Source organism: Callorhinchus milii, unplaced genomic scaffold (genome assembly GCF_018977255.1).
Source record: "Callorhinchus milii isolate IMCB2004 unplaced genomic scaffold, IMCB_Cmil_1.0 Scaffold16, whole genome shotgun sequence".
In the NCBI taxonomy this organism is placed as follows: Eukaryota; Metazoa; Chordata; class Chondrichthyes; order Chimaeriformes; family Callorhinchidae; genus Callorhinchus; species Callorhinchus milii.
The window spans coordinates 16,491,560-16,505,105 of NW_024704757.1; the positions used below are offsets into that span (position 1 = coordinate 16,491,560).

Here is a 13,546-nt window from a genome sequence, read left to right on the forward strand (position 1 = left end):
TCTGAGAGAGACTTTATTTGGGAGCGAGGATTCTTCCCGCTCGTCCCTCCCATGGGACTGATCCCTGGGGAGTCGGGCTGGCTCCAGGTTGACGGACTCGGCAACGGAATGTCAGAATCTAGTCAATTCCTCTGCGATGGACTTGATAATCCGGTTCCTGAGCCAGGCGGGTCTGCGGTCAAGCCATAATATAATAATAATAATAATCCTTGCATTTGATATAGCGCTTTTCACGTCGGGGGGACGTCCCAAAGCGTTTCACAGAACACTGTAAAGTGAATTGACTGTATATTTATGGGCGAACGCGGCAGTCGATTGCGCACAGCAATGTCCCACAAACAGTCGTAGATTGAAAATGACCAATTTATTATTGTTTTTGGTTTTGGAGGGATTATTATTAGGCTCTGTGTGGAGTAAGGAAACTTACCCAAGGTTTCGCCCTCTGCCTGGAATTGAACTCAGGTCTCTCACTTGCAAAGCGAGTGCTCTAACCACTGAGCTACAGGACTCCACAAACTGGATTCTCCAGAGATAGAGAATGTCTCTGTCATTCTCTTTAAAAATGAGTAATTTGCGGAGGGTATGAGGAAAAAGCAGATCGGTGGGACTGAATGGACTCCTTTTTCAAATAGCCAGCATACACATGATGGATTAAGTGGCCTTCTGTGCTGTTAATTTCTATGGTTCCATATGATTCCTCTCTCTCTACCTCCTCTCTGTTAAGATTAAGACTGAGGAATATCAGGCCTCTTAGGCAGTTCCTTTTGCCTTTTGCATATTAACCAAACAAAATCCTGGGGACATAAGAAGGGATGTACGCAGATCTGTTTGGAAAAGAATACTCTTCAAGTCTTTCACTGAGGGAAGAGCAAGGTTTGAAAGGTGTTGTTATTGTGATCGTTAGACCTAGCTCTTATTTATTATTTATCAGGAGACACAGTGGCAATAAGCAATAAATACACAGAATTTACTGTGTCTTCTGAAGGACATATTTATTCAGGCAACTAGGTTATTTACACAAGCAGCCAGGCTATACATAAAATTGCATACTCTATCCTTGAAATGAGAATGCAAGGATTCTCTGCTCTACAACTGTCATCATTATGGATGGTACAGAGGTTCCCTCCACTTTATACACAACATTACAACAAATGCGAACAGGTTGGCCTTGCTGAGAAACAAAGGCAGTTTTTTTATCTTAGCTCTTTGTCTTCCAATACTTCTGTGGCCTTCGAAAAGTCTGCAAGGCTCCTGTCAAACACCATCTTCAACAGAGCTGAATGATAGACAGCTGTTGTGAGAGACACGTATAACCCTGGAAGCAAATTGAAGCCAAACACAATTAATTTGGACAGAAAGCTCTATTCTTTTTCCTGCCAGTTTTTTTCCCTGTAGGTGATGACTCATGCTGAGGTACTTTTCCACAGCACTGACAGCCTTTAGTGCCACACCCATCACATTTTTATAATCGAGAATTCTCACATTAACTTTCATATATTTTGCTCTTTACAGACTCAATCTTCACTGGAGAGGGGATACAGACCAGTCGGGAGTTTTCTTTACAATTAACTTTATCCCTCTAATATCCTGTCACATTCCTTACCCTTTACTTTCTTGGAGGCAACTACTGCATTCATACTAGGCCTTTGGTTCCGCAAATCATGTATCTTTCCCCAAAGCAACCATTCTTCATGTGTGAGTGAGTGCCAGACCACTTTTCAACCAATGAGACCTATTGTAGCTGAGCCCAATAAAACGTGTTTCCAGCAGACAGCCACTGAACAAAAGCCAAGAATGGAAAGTTGGTTTCACTCTCTCCCCTCCCTGCGAGGCTTACTTTAAAGGTAGAAACATGATAAAAAGAAAAAATACTAAAGTGAAAGATTTGATAGAAAAGGGTATGGAAGGGAAATACAAACAGGATTTGAATGCTTGCCATCATTAATTTTCAACTCGTATTTTAGATGGTTAGCTCACATTTCAGCGTTAATATTGCAATCCCAAAGCTACACCTAACTTTCACCAAATATCAGGATCACCTTTATTCTTGTGCCACATGAGCTGATGAAATATTTCAGGAAACTGGGAATTTCCCTAGACCTTCAGGCTGTGATGGATAAAAACTAACCACAAAAAAAATGTTTGTTCACAGTCGAGACTTACCAGCCGAGAGATGAGAATTAGTCCTCAGTGGTGGATTTAGAGGACACCTGAATAACCTCAACTGTACTGTAGCCTTTGCTAAGAGTGGATCGGTTCCTGGTGCGGAGTTTATTCAGAGCACATTCTGCCATTCCAGCTCTCTCCTCAGCATCATCCAGCTCGTGGATGGTCTTCCTGTATTTGGCCAGGCTCTGGTTGGCCTGTTCCTCCTGTAAAAGAGAGAAAGAAAAGCTGTAAGCATTTAATGGAACACAACTTTGCATGCTCTGGTTTTCTCTGGCCTTATTTAACCCTAGCTGCACATTCATTACCTACTCACCTTCAAAGTGATATTTACCCTTTAGGTAAATGGTGAACGAGAGAACAAAAACTTGGAAAGTTCTCCAATGTAAAATCTAAACGACATTGTGGAGCAACTGACATTCTGTTACCAATTGAGTTGATACTAACAGATAGTATGTTAAGTGTGGGTAATTCTGATCTTGAGATTACAAGACTAGGTCTAGTTCTGCCTTCAAGGTGCCGCATACAATTACACACAAGGTCAAATTGGCTAGTTTTCCAACAGTTTTTTCCTCTCTCACTGATCGTATACACTAATTCTTTCCCCCAATGAAGGTTACTAACGCCATTTGTTTCAGCTAAGTTGGACGTCCACATGCACACTGACCTGTCACATCACTCTGATCCACGACGCAGAATAAGTTCAACTTATAAATGTCTCTTCACTGCATAGAAAATGTGAGTAAAAGCTTTGCTTCAGGTCAATGTGGGAGCCCTTGCCCGAATTCCACACAAGAAAATTTTATTGGTTCCGTTTGCAGTGACCAAACATTGAGAAGGGAAATTAATCGTGAAAAATACTTAAATTCAGTCCCTAGTTGGAATAGTTCTTTTATAAGAACTGTGAAAAAATGGTTTTCAAATTAAGTCAATTTAAGTATTTTCCGCAAACTTCAATTTTAATACCAAACAGCCTTCCTTACAGACTAAATTCAATTAATATTTTGGATCTATAGTTTCCCAGACGGTATGCATTATCATTAATACAGACAATGCCTTAATTGATCTCTTCTGTTTGTCAACGTTGTTCTGAGGAACATTTCGTATAGAGCACTCACGGATTCCTCTATCTGCCTCTTGTAGCTCTTGAGTTTGCTCTGCAGTTTCTCCACCAGCTCCTGCATGCGCTGGTTGGTTTTGTGGTCTTCCTCAGTCTGGAAGACCAGCTCCTTCAGGCGCCGTTCATTCTTGCGCAGGACCTTCACCGTTTCAATGTGCCGTTTCTGTTCAGAATCATATTCGGTCTCCAGCTCCTTAACCTGGAATGCAACAGGAGAAATGTTGGAACTGTGTTTTTTCAACTCATACCCCACCAAACAATAGTTATACAGACCTTTAATGATAGCTGTACTTCGTCAAGATTAGTGTAAAAACTAATAAACAACAAAACAAAATCTCTCCTGAAATTTCAGCTAATTCGGTGCTTAAGATTTTGATTAATGACAGTCTGCTAATAAAAATACCCTAATTGATACAACTCTGAACATTGCTGCTAATACATTATTGGCCTGTGTGGTAATTGTGAATGTTCCTGGTCTTTGTTTGCCTTGTTACATCTCAGTTACATCTAGACCTGAAGACTGGACAATTGTTTCTCTACGTGTTAATGCTACATACGGTGCACCATTAATCCTATTGTGCTGGTGTTTCTACTTTGGTCTCCAGTATCTGGTGTGTTTACCTTGGTCTCTAATTTCTGGATGACGCGACGGCTAGCCTTCAGGGCAAGTTGTTCGGCTTCCTCCAATTTGACCTGCAAGTCTTTGATATGCAGCTCAAAGTTCTTCTTGATCTTCTCCAGGTGCATGCAGTGCTCCTGTTCTTGATGCAGTTCCTCAGCCATGCGGGCAGCCTGGTTTAAGAGGCAAAGAAAACAGAGCCATTAGCCAAACATCAGTGGCTTCAGCAATATCCCCTTAGTAATGAGAGCATTGAATGGTTCTGAAATTTTAAACCATACCAAATCGTGTGTGGACTGCTACAATTTAGATATCAGTAAATCACAAATGATGGAGGTCTAGATATCAGGAACATCAATACATATTTTGTTTAATGTTCCTCTAGTTCTATGCTCAATCTTACTCATGACATAATTATTGAATAATAACTTGTTTTGGATGTAATAAGATGGAACATAAAATAGCAATGTAAGTGTTGTGTTTAGGTCATGAAAACCATGTTATCGTTTAAGAATTTTCAGTTAACATTGGCACGTAGGGTGTGTGATGGCCGTGTGCCATGGTCGTGTACAAGGGTAGTGTACAAGGGTAGTGATAGAGAATCACAAACGTACATCACTCATGGCCTTCTTTGCTTTCTCGTCAGCTGAGCGGAACTCGTGGATCAGTTCCTCATGCTGATTTGTGAGGGACTGCAGGTCTCCTTCCAGCTTACGCTTGAACACCAACAGACTGTGGTTCTGAGGAGATTAAAAGAATTGCACATTTAATCATTATGACAAAGTCATTACTAAAATCTTCACTTCCCCAAACCCTAAATAGTCCCCAAATAGCCTTTTCTAGGGCTTTGACAGCTGTACTATATCATTATGTTTATAAAAGGATGCCGCAGTATAAGCAATGAACACATATAAGCAACTACCATTACCAAAGCGGCCCATGTCAGAGCTGAAAGTTCCCACCGGCATTGCTCTGTTACCTGCACATTGAGCTCATTGTATCGTTCAGTGGTTTCCACCAGCTCCTGTTCAATGAGCTTGCGAGAGCGCTCACTGGCCTCCAGGCTGCTGCGATGCTCCTCCAGCTCTGACTGCAGGAGGGTGATGCGCCGCTCTGACAGGGTGTACTGTTCTCGCAGCTCTTCATGTCGCCGGGTATCCTCGTCCATCTGTGCTTGCATGTCCTGAGGGGGGCAGTCATTAATTTTACTGTCATGTGCTTCGTTATCAACCCATGTCAACACTTGAGCCAAGGAAGTTACAGCGCTACCATAGGCATTAAACGGGCCCCAAGAATTATAATAATAATAATAATAAATTATCCTTCCATTTGGGTTCAGCGCCTTTCCTATCAGGAGGACTTCCCAAAAATCTCCATAGGATTTATCATAAAGTAGAGCGACTAGGTGTTTTTGCAGGCAAAAAACAGCAGCCAATTTGCTCCTAGCAATGCCCCAATAACAGCCATGAAGTGAATGAGCAATTTTATCGGGGGATTGTTGGCCAGGAGACCAGGAGAGACACCTTTTCTTTTCGAACAGCCCCACGTTTCGTAGAGTGTTTTGAGAAGTCTTTGAGAAGGATTTCTCTCCTCTGATACCTTGAGTTGCTGCTGGAGTTTCTTGAGGGTTTTGACCAGCTCAGCGTTGTTTTTGTTGGCGTGGTCTAGCTGGATCTCCATCTCGTTCAGATCCGATTCCATCTTCTTCTTCAGCCTGAGAGCCTCGGCACGGCCCTTGGCCTCCACCTCCAGGCTGGCCTGCAGGGACTCAATAGTACGCTGGTGGTTCTTCCTGTACATTAACATGAGAGAAAGACAATCAATGGTGATTCCAATTATTCTGGAGATAACCATAGCCAGGATCACCTTCTTCTTCAGGACATAGACTCAAGGTTAGAAGTGGGAAAGTGAAAGTATGTTATAACAATGGTAGTTTGCATTACGGACTTCCCAGGATACGTGACGGAGGCAGGAAGGCGGAGGAGATAGGGGTAGAATATCACTCTGTGTACCTTGTGGTTTCAAATTCCTCTTCTTTCTCGTGGATCCTCCTCTCAATGTCGGCCTTCACCTGTGCAAGTTCGAGCTGGACACGGACTAACTTACTCTCCTCTACCTGTGGTTCAAGGAAAAGCAAAACCCAACGGTAAAGAAAGCCGCCTGAAATGTAAAGGTCAAATTTTGTCCAAAGCTGATTTTATTTGTGGGATTATTGGGCAGGACACCCGGAGACACGTCCTTCTGGTCCCTGTTTAACGTCTCCTCTGAGGGTTGGCATCTCGGACAATGCAGCACTGCCCCCAGCACAGCATTGCAACGTCAGCCTAGATTGTGAGTAAAAGGTCCGGGCGTGGAGCTTGAACCCACAACTTTCTGACTCACAAGCAAGAGCGTTACCGTCTGAGCCAGGCTGATACTTATTGCAATCAGTTGTGCCTAATTGTTTCAAATGCCATTCACATCATTGAGGAGAATGAAACCATTACCTCCAATGATCCCTCAGCCTCCTCCAGTGCCATCTGCAGCTCGTCCTTTTCAACCTCCAGCTTCTTCTTTATCCTCTGCAGCTCATGGATGCTCTTGCCACCCTCGCCCAGCTGATCCACCATCTCCTTAATCTCATCTGAAAGGTTGGCAGAGACCGAGAATCAATGTTGTGAAATCTGAGACCAATGCTCGCCCGTAAATTAAGACTTCAACTGGGCACCAACCAATTCAGTTAAAAAGAATAATAATCCTTGCATTTGATATAGCGCGTTTCATGTCTTCTCGACGTCTCAAAGCGCTTCACAGAATAGACTGTAACGTGAATTGACTGTATATTTGTGGGCGAAACACGGCAGCCAATTGCGCACAGCAGTGTCCCACAAACAGTCGTGGATTGAAAATGACCAATTTATTATTGTTTTGTTTTGGAGGGATTATTGGATTTTGGAGGGAGAATGATAGTTTGCACAGCAACAAGGCTTTCCACTGAACACGATGGAGAAAGGATCTAGTTACAGCGATGTGTCCAATGTGTTTGGTCCGGTTGATAAAGAGGATGCAGATATTCCCTAGTTTTTCTGTGTTAGCAATGATTTACGAGGCCTCTCACCTTGCAGATTCTTGTTGTCTTTTTTCACAACTTCAAGCTGGTCTAAAGCCTCTTCGTAGGCGGTTTTAAGTTTGAAGACTTCAGTTACATACGTCCTGCACTCCTTCTGTGAGCTGTCGAGTTCCACCTGCAGCTCCTCGCACTTCTGCTGCCATTCGGACAACATTTTGTCAAAGACGCGTTGTTTCTTGTCCAAAGAAGCTGCTGCAGCGTTGGCCTGAATCAACAAACAGTGAAAAGTATTTATATGAAAATCACAAGATGGTTTTGAATGAAGAATGAATGCCGTTAACCCATTGATTCTCATCCTCCCATAGTTCCCACCTTTACCAACTTCCCATCACAGTAACTGGGTCCATACCTTTTCCAACTCAATGCTGAGATCCTCCACCTCTCCAGTTAGCCGGTGCTTCGCCTTCTCCAGGCTAGAAGCCCTAGCCTGTGCGGCTTCCGAAGACTCCTCAGCCTCTTGTAATCTGGCTGCCAGCTTCTTCCTGTGAACAACAGCATCAGAATAGATGTTTAAGGAGAGTCAGATAATGTAGTGGGTGAGATGGTTGCTCTGTATCACTCTGTGAATAGTGAGTGGGTTTTAACACTTGAACTCGCATATAATAAGGGCTCACAAGTTGTTAATCGACGAGATGAAAGACATTAGTGCTAACCTCATATGCAGCCATGGAAAGGCAGAATTAACAAGCTAACAAGTACAGTCACCTAACAAGTGGTAGCTTGATCTGCTGATCCACTCTCCCAGCTGAGGGGGAAACATGTGAAGACAAAATAACCAGAAATGTTCACAGTATCTGTGAAATGACTTGAGCAATGCCAATCTTGGTTGACTTGCTCTAATGTTCTTGAACCTAGTTAAAGATCTGGCATCACAGGGTCCTGTTGTTACACTTGTCTATAAATAACTCAGTTAAAAGCCATGACAACTTACAATACCTTATTTAAGGAGCCAGAGGACATTGATATTGTGTTGGAATTGACTCGCATACAACTAACTGGATGTTTGAAACAAATTTCAATCTAATATGCAACTTTAAACCCAGGGGGAAAAAGGCTTTATACATTGTACTACATAACTCTCCATTCTATCATGAACAATGCAAAAGGGCATCCACAAGTCCAATAGGAGCCAACCATCACACTATCTAGCTCTCATGCTGTATTGTGCTATGTGTTACTGCTTCCTCACACCTATTGCTTCTCTTGAATGAGGCCAGGGTCAGGAAGTCAGGCTGGGCACTCACTTTGTCTCCTCCAGCTCCTCGGTCTTTTGGATGGCGTCTGTTTCATACTTGGTCCTCCATGACGTCACCTCAGAGTTCAGTTTAGAAACCAGGCGTTGGAGCTCAGACTTGCCCCCCTGCTCTTCTTCCAACTGCTCCTTCATCAGATCCATGTCGTGCTTGGCATTGGCAAGACTAACCACTGCTACACTTCGGGCCTGGAAGGCAACAACAGCAGCAAATTGTATTTAGATAGCACCTTTCAAGTTGGCAGGACAGCCCAAGGAGCTGGACAGTGAAGTGTTTGCACTTGAGGTGGGGGTTGGACTCAAGAAGGGTGGAGGGCAAGAGGGGTGGAGGTGGGAGGATGACTGAAGACACGGTCAAAAAGGAAGGTGTTGAGATGGGCCTGGAAGGTGGCAAGGGAGGGGACATATATTGTCCATCAATATAATAATCCTTGCAATTGATATAGGGTTCCGAGACACTACCCGCATAAAGCGCAGTATTTCAATGCAAGTAGTCTCTTTACAGAATCTTTAACGTTTAATTGGACCAGCAGACGTAACTTCAGTTTAATGTCTTGTCTGAAAGGCAGCACCTCTGATGAAGCATCTGTGAGCTCAAAGTCCCTGAACCCACAACCTCTGACTCAGAGGTGAGCGTGTTATCAACAGGTAAATTTGAGAGTGCATCTTACCCTTGATTCCTCTTCAAATTGCCTCTTGAAGTCCTCAATTTGAGAAACCTGAGTAGTTTTGATTCTGATCAGCTGGTTGAGTTTGCTTTGGGTCTCCTCGTATGAACGACTCAGCTCACTGTTCTCAGCTAGTCATCAGCAAATGAGAGAAAAGAAGGCAGTCAATAAACAGAAACACTTTTCAAATTCCAAAGGCTTTTCCTTTCATGAACCTTCCACCTTCCCAATCCCTCCACGCACACACACACACCCCATAGGTGGGAATGGGGGAAGACAAGTCCTATGTGGCTATACGACCCTCAGTGTCAATTCTGCCCTCGGTTCAGCCAAGGAGCTTACTTAACTCAGGAGAATAAGGCAAGCAGACACCATGTTGAAATCCACCAGACTAGATGCCAGCCCCAAGAGGGAATGAAACAGCACCATGTCAATGATGCAACAAGGTCAAACTTGGACTCGAGTGTTGCAACTAAAGCTGAACATGGGATGAGTGACCACGTAAAGCCCAGTAAGTGAAGCAACCTGTCCAGGGTACACGTTAGCCCCTCAAGCAGGCACTCATCAAGATAGGTTCTCAGAGCAGGGAATAAGGGTTCCATTTTGCGAAGTGTTCCAAGGTCATGATAAGAGGTGAGAGCACTAAGTAATCTGAAAATTGTTAAACAGATCCTTCATGAACAACAACAACTTGCACCTTCACAAATGATAGTGCCTCCAACCAAATAGCAGCGGTCTGCGTTTGTGTAAGATGGTCAGGGCGAGAGGATAATATAGATTTGACGAGGGGAGAGTAAGCAGAGAAAGAATTGGATAAAAAATGTACCACCAATAAACCTTCCACTACCTGATAACCTGGTCTTCACAGTGCTAACTTCCATCAAGGTCCTTTCCATTTCAGTGTACTTGGCGTTGGTCTCTACAATGTTGTCTTCCAACTTCCGAACCTGGAGCTCAGCATTGATCTGTGCAGAGGGAGTGAAGCCACGGAAACGAGTGTGAAAGCTGTGGTTTCTCCTGATGTAGCCCTCCCGCTCAGTCAGCTTGGGACCAACAGTACAGTCCGACCAGCACATATGAGAATAGTACAATCCTTGCATTTGATATGGCACCTTATCACGTAGGTCTCAAAGCGCTTCACAGGATATACTGTAAAGTGAATTGACTGAGTATTTTGTGGGCGAAACGCGGCAGCCAATTGCACACAGCAGCGTCCCACAAACAGTCGTGAATTGAGTGACCAAATTATTTATTTATTTTGAAGGAATTATTACCCCCGGAAAAGCAATCCGACAATCGACTAACAAGCAGGTTCCTACTTACTGCTAGATTAACAGAGGCGTGTGGAGTAAGGAAATCTGCCTAAGGTTTCGACCCGCCCAGGAATTAGGTACAAGCTCTTTGAGAGCCACAGATATTGGTCACCCACTTGTATATAATTAACTCCCCCCTCGGACCTTGTTCCATCACCCGACCACATTACCTTGGATTTCTGTAACGTCTCAGAATTGGAGCTCAGGTCATCGATCTCAGCCTTCATGACCTGCTTGTCCTTCTCCAGCTTGGCCCTGACCCTCTGCAGGTTCTCCACCTGCTCGGCCAGCTCGGCCATGGAGTCCGTGTGCTTCTTCCTGAAGGCGGAGGCGGTGGCCTCGGCCTGCAGTGAGGCTTCCTCCAGCTCCCGTCGCAACTTCAGCAGCTCTCCTTCACGCTTCCTGTTCTGCTCAATCTGCGGACAGGAAATCAACCGCTCGAGGATCGTTTATGTGACAGGGGGCAGCCGTCCTGGGGTCTGTGCAGCAACAGAATGCGGTGGGCGAGTGGCCGCCCGACACATTATCTGTGAGTGCGGAGAGGGATGCGCTGCAAAGGGAAGGTGACGCTACCTGGGCAACTGTGGCACCACCAGCCTCCTCCAGTCTGTCACTGAGATCCTCCAACTCTCGCGACAGCTCAGCTCGCTGCTTCTCCACCTGCAGAGATCAGAAAGGCAGCCCAAGTTACACAGGAAATAACCGGTGGGTTTACAGCACCTCACGACATCGAGGTGTCGTTCGCAACTGATAAGCGCAGTGGCTGTTTTCATAGGCGAATGGAGGCAGCGGTCTCACAAGCAGCCACAAGGTTGAACAATCAATGAATCAGGACAGGACACAGGGAGAAATTCCCCTCTCCTTTCACAAGATCCTGAACAGCACAGGTGGGAGTTGGTCCAAGGAAACGTCCAAAAAGGAGGCGACTACAATGTTGCTGTGTGTCCCCACTCCCCATAATACTGTGCTGGAATGTCAGCCTAGAGACTGTTAGCTCAAAGTCCCCAATGTGAGGCTGGCCCATCTCTTCTACACCCCCCCACCTTCGCCCACATCCCCTTCCCTTCTTTTCACATGGTGGTGCTGCAGAAGATGTTGTAATGGGAGACATACCTTGCCTCTATTAGCTCGCTCTGCCTCCAGCTCCTCTTCCAGCTCTTCAATCCGGGACTGGAAACACAAACACGTGCGTTACAATGAACAAACTCAGGATCTCACTGTGGGTTCAGTGAAGGAGTTCAGCGATTATCACTATACTCGATGAGGGTCTGTCTTCAACTATCCTGAGCAATTATTTTGCAATAGGAACTTTCTAAATAAACTCATTTGTGATTCTGCATTTGAGGGGATATGAAAGAATTTGTATTTTTTTTCATTAAATTTAACACAGAAATCACAAAAATCTCCTAATGTTTTATTACAAAGTTTTGAATTCTGAGCATCATTTATAAATGACTAATTTGGTTGCATTTGAAACAACGACGTGCATTTATGTAGTGCCTTTCACTTCGGTTAACGTCTTGGAACTCTTTACAAAAAGACGCAACTTGACATTCAAGCTCTTATTGAGTTTCAACTGACCCTGGCTTGTCTAAGGTGCAAGGGTGTTTATTTAATATCAAATTTAAGTTCACATAAACCACCCCATGACCGTAAACATGTCACTGGCGTGTTCAATACCTGATGCTCTTTAAACTTCCTGTGCAGCGTAGAATTCAGTGACTGTTCGTCTTCCCACTTGGAGCTCAGTGAATTAATTTCCAGATCCCTCCTGCAAATAATCAAAAGAGGCTTAAGGTAAAATACAAGATGAAATGCTAGCAGAAAGATGCAGTCGCTCCTTGAGTGAAGACCAGAGGACAGACTTTGACCACTGTACGTGCAAGTCCAGAGGTTTTAAATACCATAGGACAGAATTTTACTTTGCAAAGATTTACAATCCCTGAAATGGTGTAGAGTCTTATATCAAGGCTGACTGTGTAAGTCACGTTGGTCGTTCGCCTCACGGTTGTTAGTGGGATCTTGCTGTACGCAAAATAGCTGTACTTTTCCCTGCAAAAACAGTCACTACACTTAACAATAATTACATCAAAACTCTTTAGAAATTTTAAAGGTACAAGATGTTGTAAAAATGTAATTCTTTCTTTCGCTTGCTTGGTTTCTCACTACTATCTAAGAGTTGCTCCCCTAGCTCACAGGACGGTTCGAGTTCTGTGCCTGAATATGAAAACGAGGAATATAAGCCTCTTACTTCTTGAGCACCTCCTCCAGCTCAATCTTTGCTCTCTCCATGTCATTCAGGTTCTCGATTGTCATCTTCAGGTCTCCCTCAGCCTTGCGACGGGCCTTTTCCACCTCAGCCCTGATCTTCTTCTCCTGACTCCAGTTATCTTCCAGCTGACAATTATTTAACAAAGCCCAGTATGATTAGAGTGACCCTGGCTGCACAGTTCACCACAGGTAAATGTAGAGAGATCCAGCACAGCTCAGGAAACACACCACAAACAGCTTCCCAGTCACTGCTTGATTGTACATCCAAAGCTACATTGCCATCATCAGAGATCTATCATAAGAGAGCCTAACCTCACTCCCCAATGTGTTTCTACTTGCCATCGCAACAGAATCCCAAACCCTTTGGAGGCTCATCTCAAAACGTGTTGGGATATAAGGCAGGATTTGGTTTATAAGCCTCTCCACTTATTGTAGACAAAAACTGGTTCCCAAGCCAGATGAATTGGCGTTTACATTATTGATGCACCCAAACCACCAAACGGTGAAGTTTGCCTGCAGCTGATACACTTGTGAATCCTATAACAGAAACGTAATGTTACCTCTCGGATCTGGGAGCTGAGTTTGCTGTTACTCTTGGTGAGGTGGTTCACTTTATCTTCTTCGGTTTGTAGGTCATCCAGTGTTTTCTGAAGCAAAGAAACAGGAGGGTAAACCACAGGCTGTTTCTTTCAGTTAAATCCCTAAACATTTTCATCATAGACTTTGAAATGGAAACTAGTCACTATTAATAATAATAATTCATGCATCTGATACTGCAACTCATCGGGTTTTTGAAACATCTCAAAGCGCTTCACAGGGTTTAATATAACAAAAGTTCACGGCAGCCAATTGTGCACAACAATATCCCAGAAACAGTCGTGTAGTGAATACCCAACTTTATCTGGCTAATTGTTGGCCAGGACACCGGGAGAAACTCCCTTCTCTTTCGAGTAGTGCCGTGCGATCTTTAACGTGCACCTGAACACGCAGACTGCATGCATCTCAGACTTACAGAGTAGCCATATCAC

The 13,546-nt window shown here is 44.1% G+C and overlaps 1 protein-coding gene across 1 annotated transcript in view; it reads right to left on the bottom strand.

Annotated features, from left to right (window-relative positions):
* Positions 1-966: 966 nt before the first annotated feature.
* The window catches only part of LOC103186870 (myosin-16), a 28,200-nt gene continuing 15,620 nt past the window's right edge, over positions 967-13,546 (bottom strand). Inside the window, exons 25-44 of the mRNA XM_007906125.2 lie at positions 13,079-13,165; positions 12,499-12,644; positions 11,928-12,018; positions 11,361-11,417; positions 10,821-10,907; positions 10,418-10,663; positions 9,782-9,899; positions 8,938-9,065; positions 8,259-8,455; positions 7,364-7,496; positions 7,003-7,219; positions 6,392-6,528; positions 5,918-6,021; positions 5,505-5,697; positions 4,885-5,088; positions 4,520-4,645; positions 3,908-4,078; positions 3,285-3,485; positions 2,164-2,372; positions 967-1,315 (exon numbers count right to left, since the gene is read on the bottom strand). Of these exons, the coding sequence (XP_007904316.1) occupies positions 2,181-2,372; positions 3,285-3,485; positions 3,908-4,078; positions 4,520-4,645; positions 4,885-5,088; positions 5,505-5,697; positions 5,918-6,021; positions 6,392-6,528; positions 7,003-7,219; positions 7,364-7,496; positions 8,259-8,455; positions 8,938-9,065; positions 9,782-9,899; positions 10,418-10,663; positions 10,821-10,907; positions 11,361-11,417; positions 11,928-12,018; positions 12,499-12,644; positions 13,079-13,165 (2,835 nt within the window). The 3' untranslated portion in view covers positions 967-1,315; positions 2,164-2,180. The remainder of the gene's footprint in view (positions 1,316-2,163; positions 2,373-3,284; positions 3,486-3,907; positions 4,079-4,519; positions 4,646-4,884; positions 5,089-5,504; positions 5,698-5,917; positions 6,022-6,391; positions 6,529-7,002; positions 7,220-7,363; positions 7,497-8,258; positions 8,456-8,937; positions 9,066-9,781; positions 9,900-10,417; positions 10,664-10,820; positions 10,908-11,360; positions 11,418-11,927; positions 12,019-12,498; positions 12,645-13,078; positions 13,166-13,546) is intronic.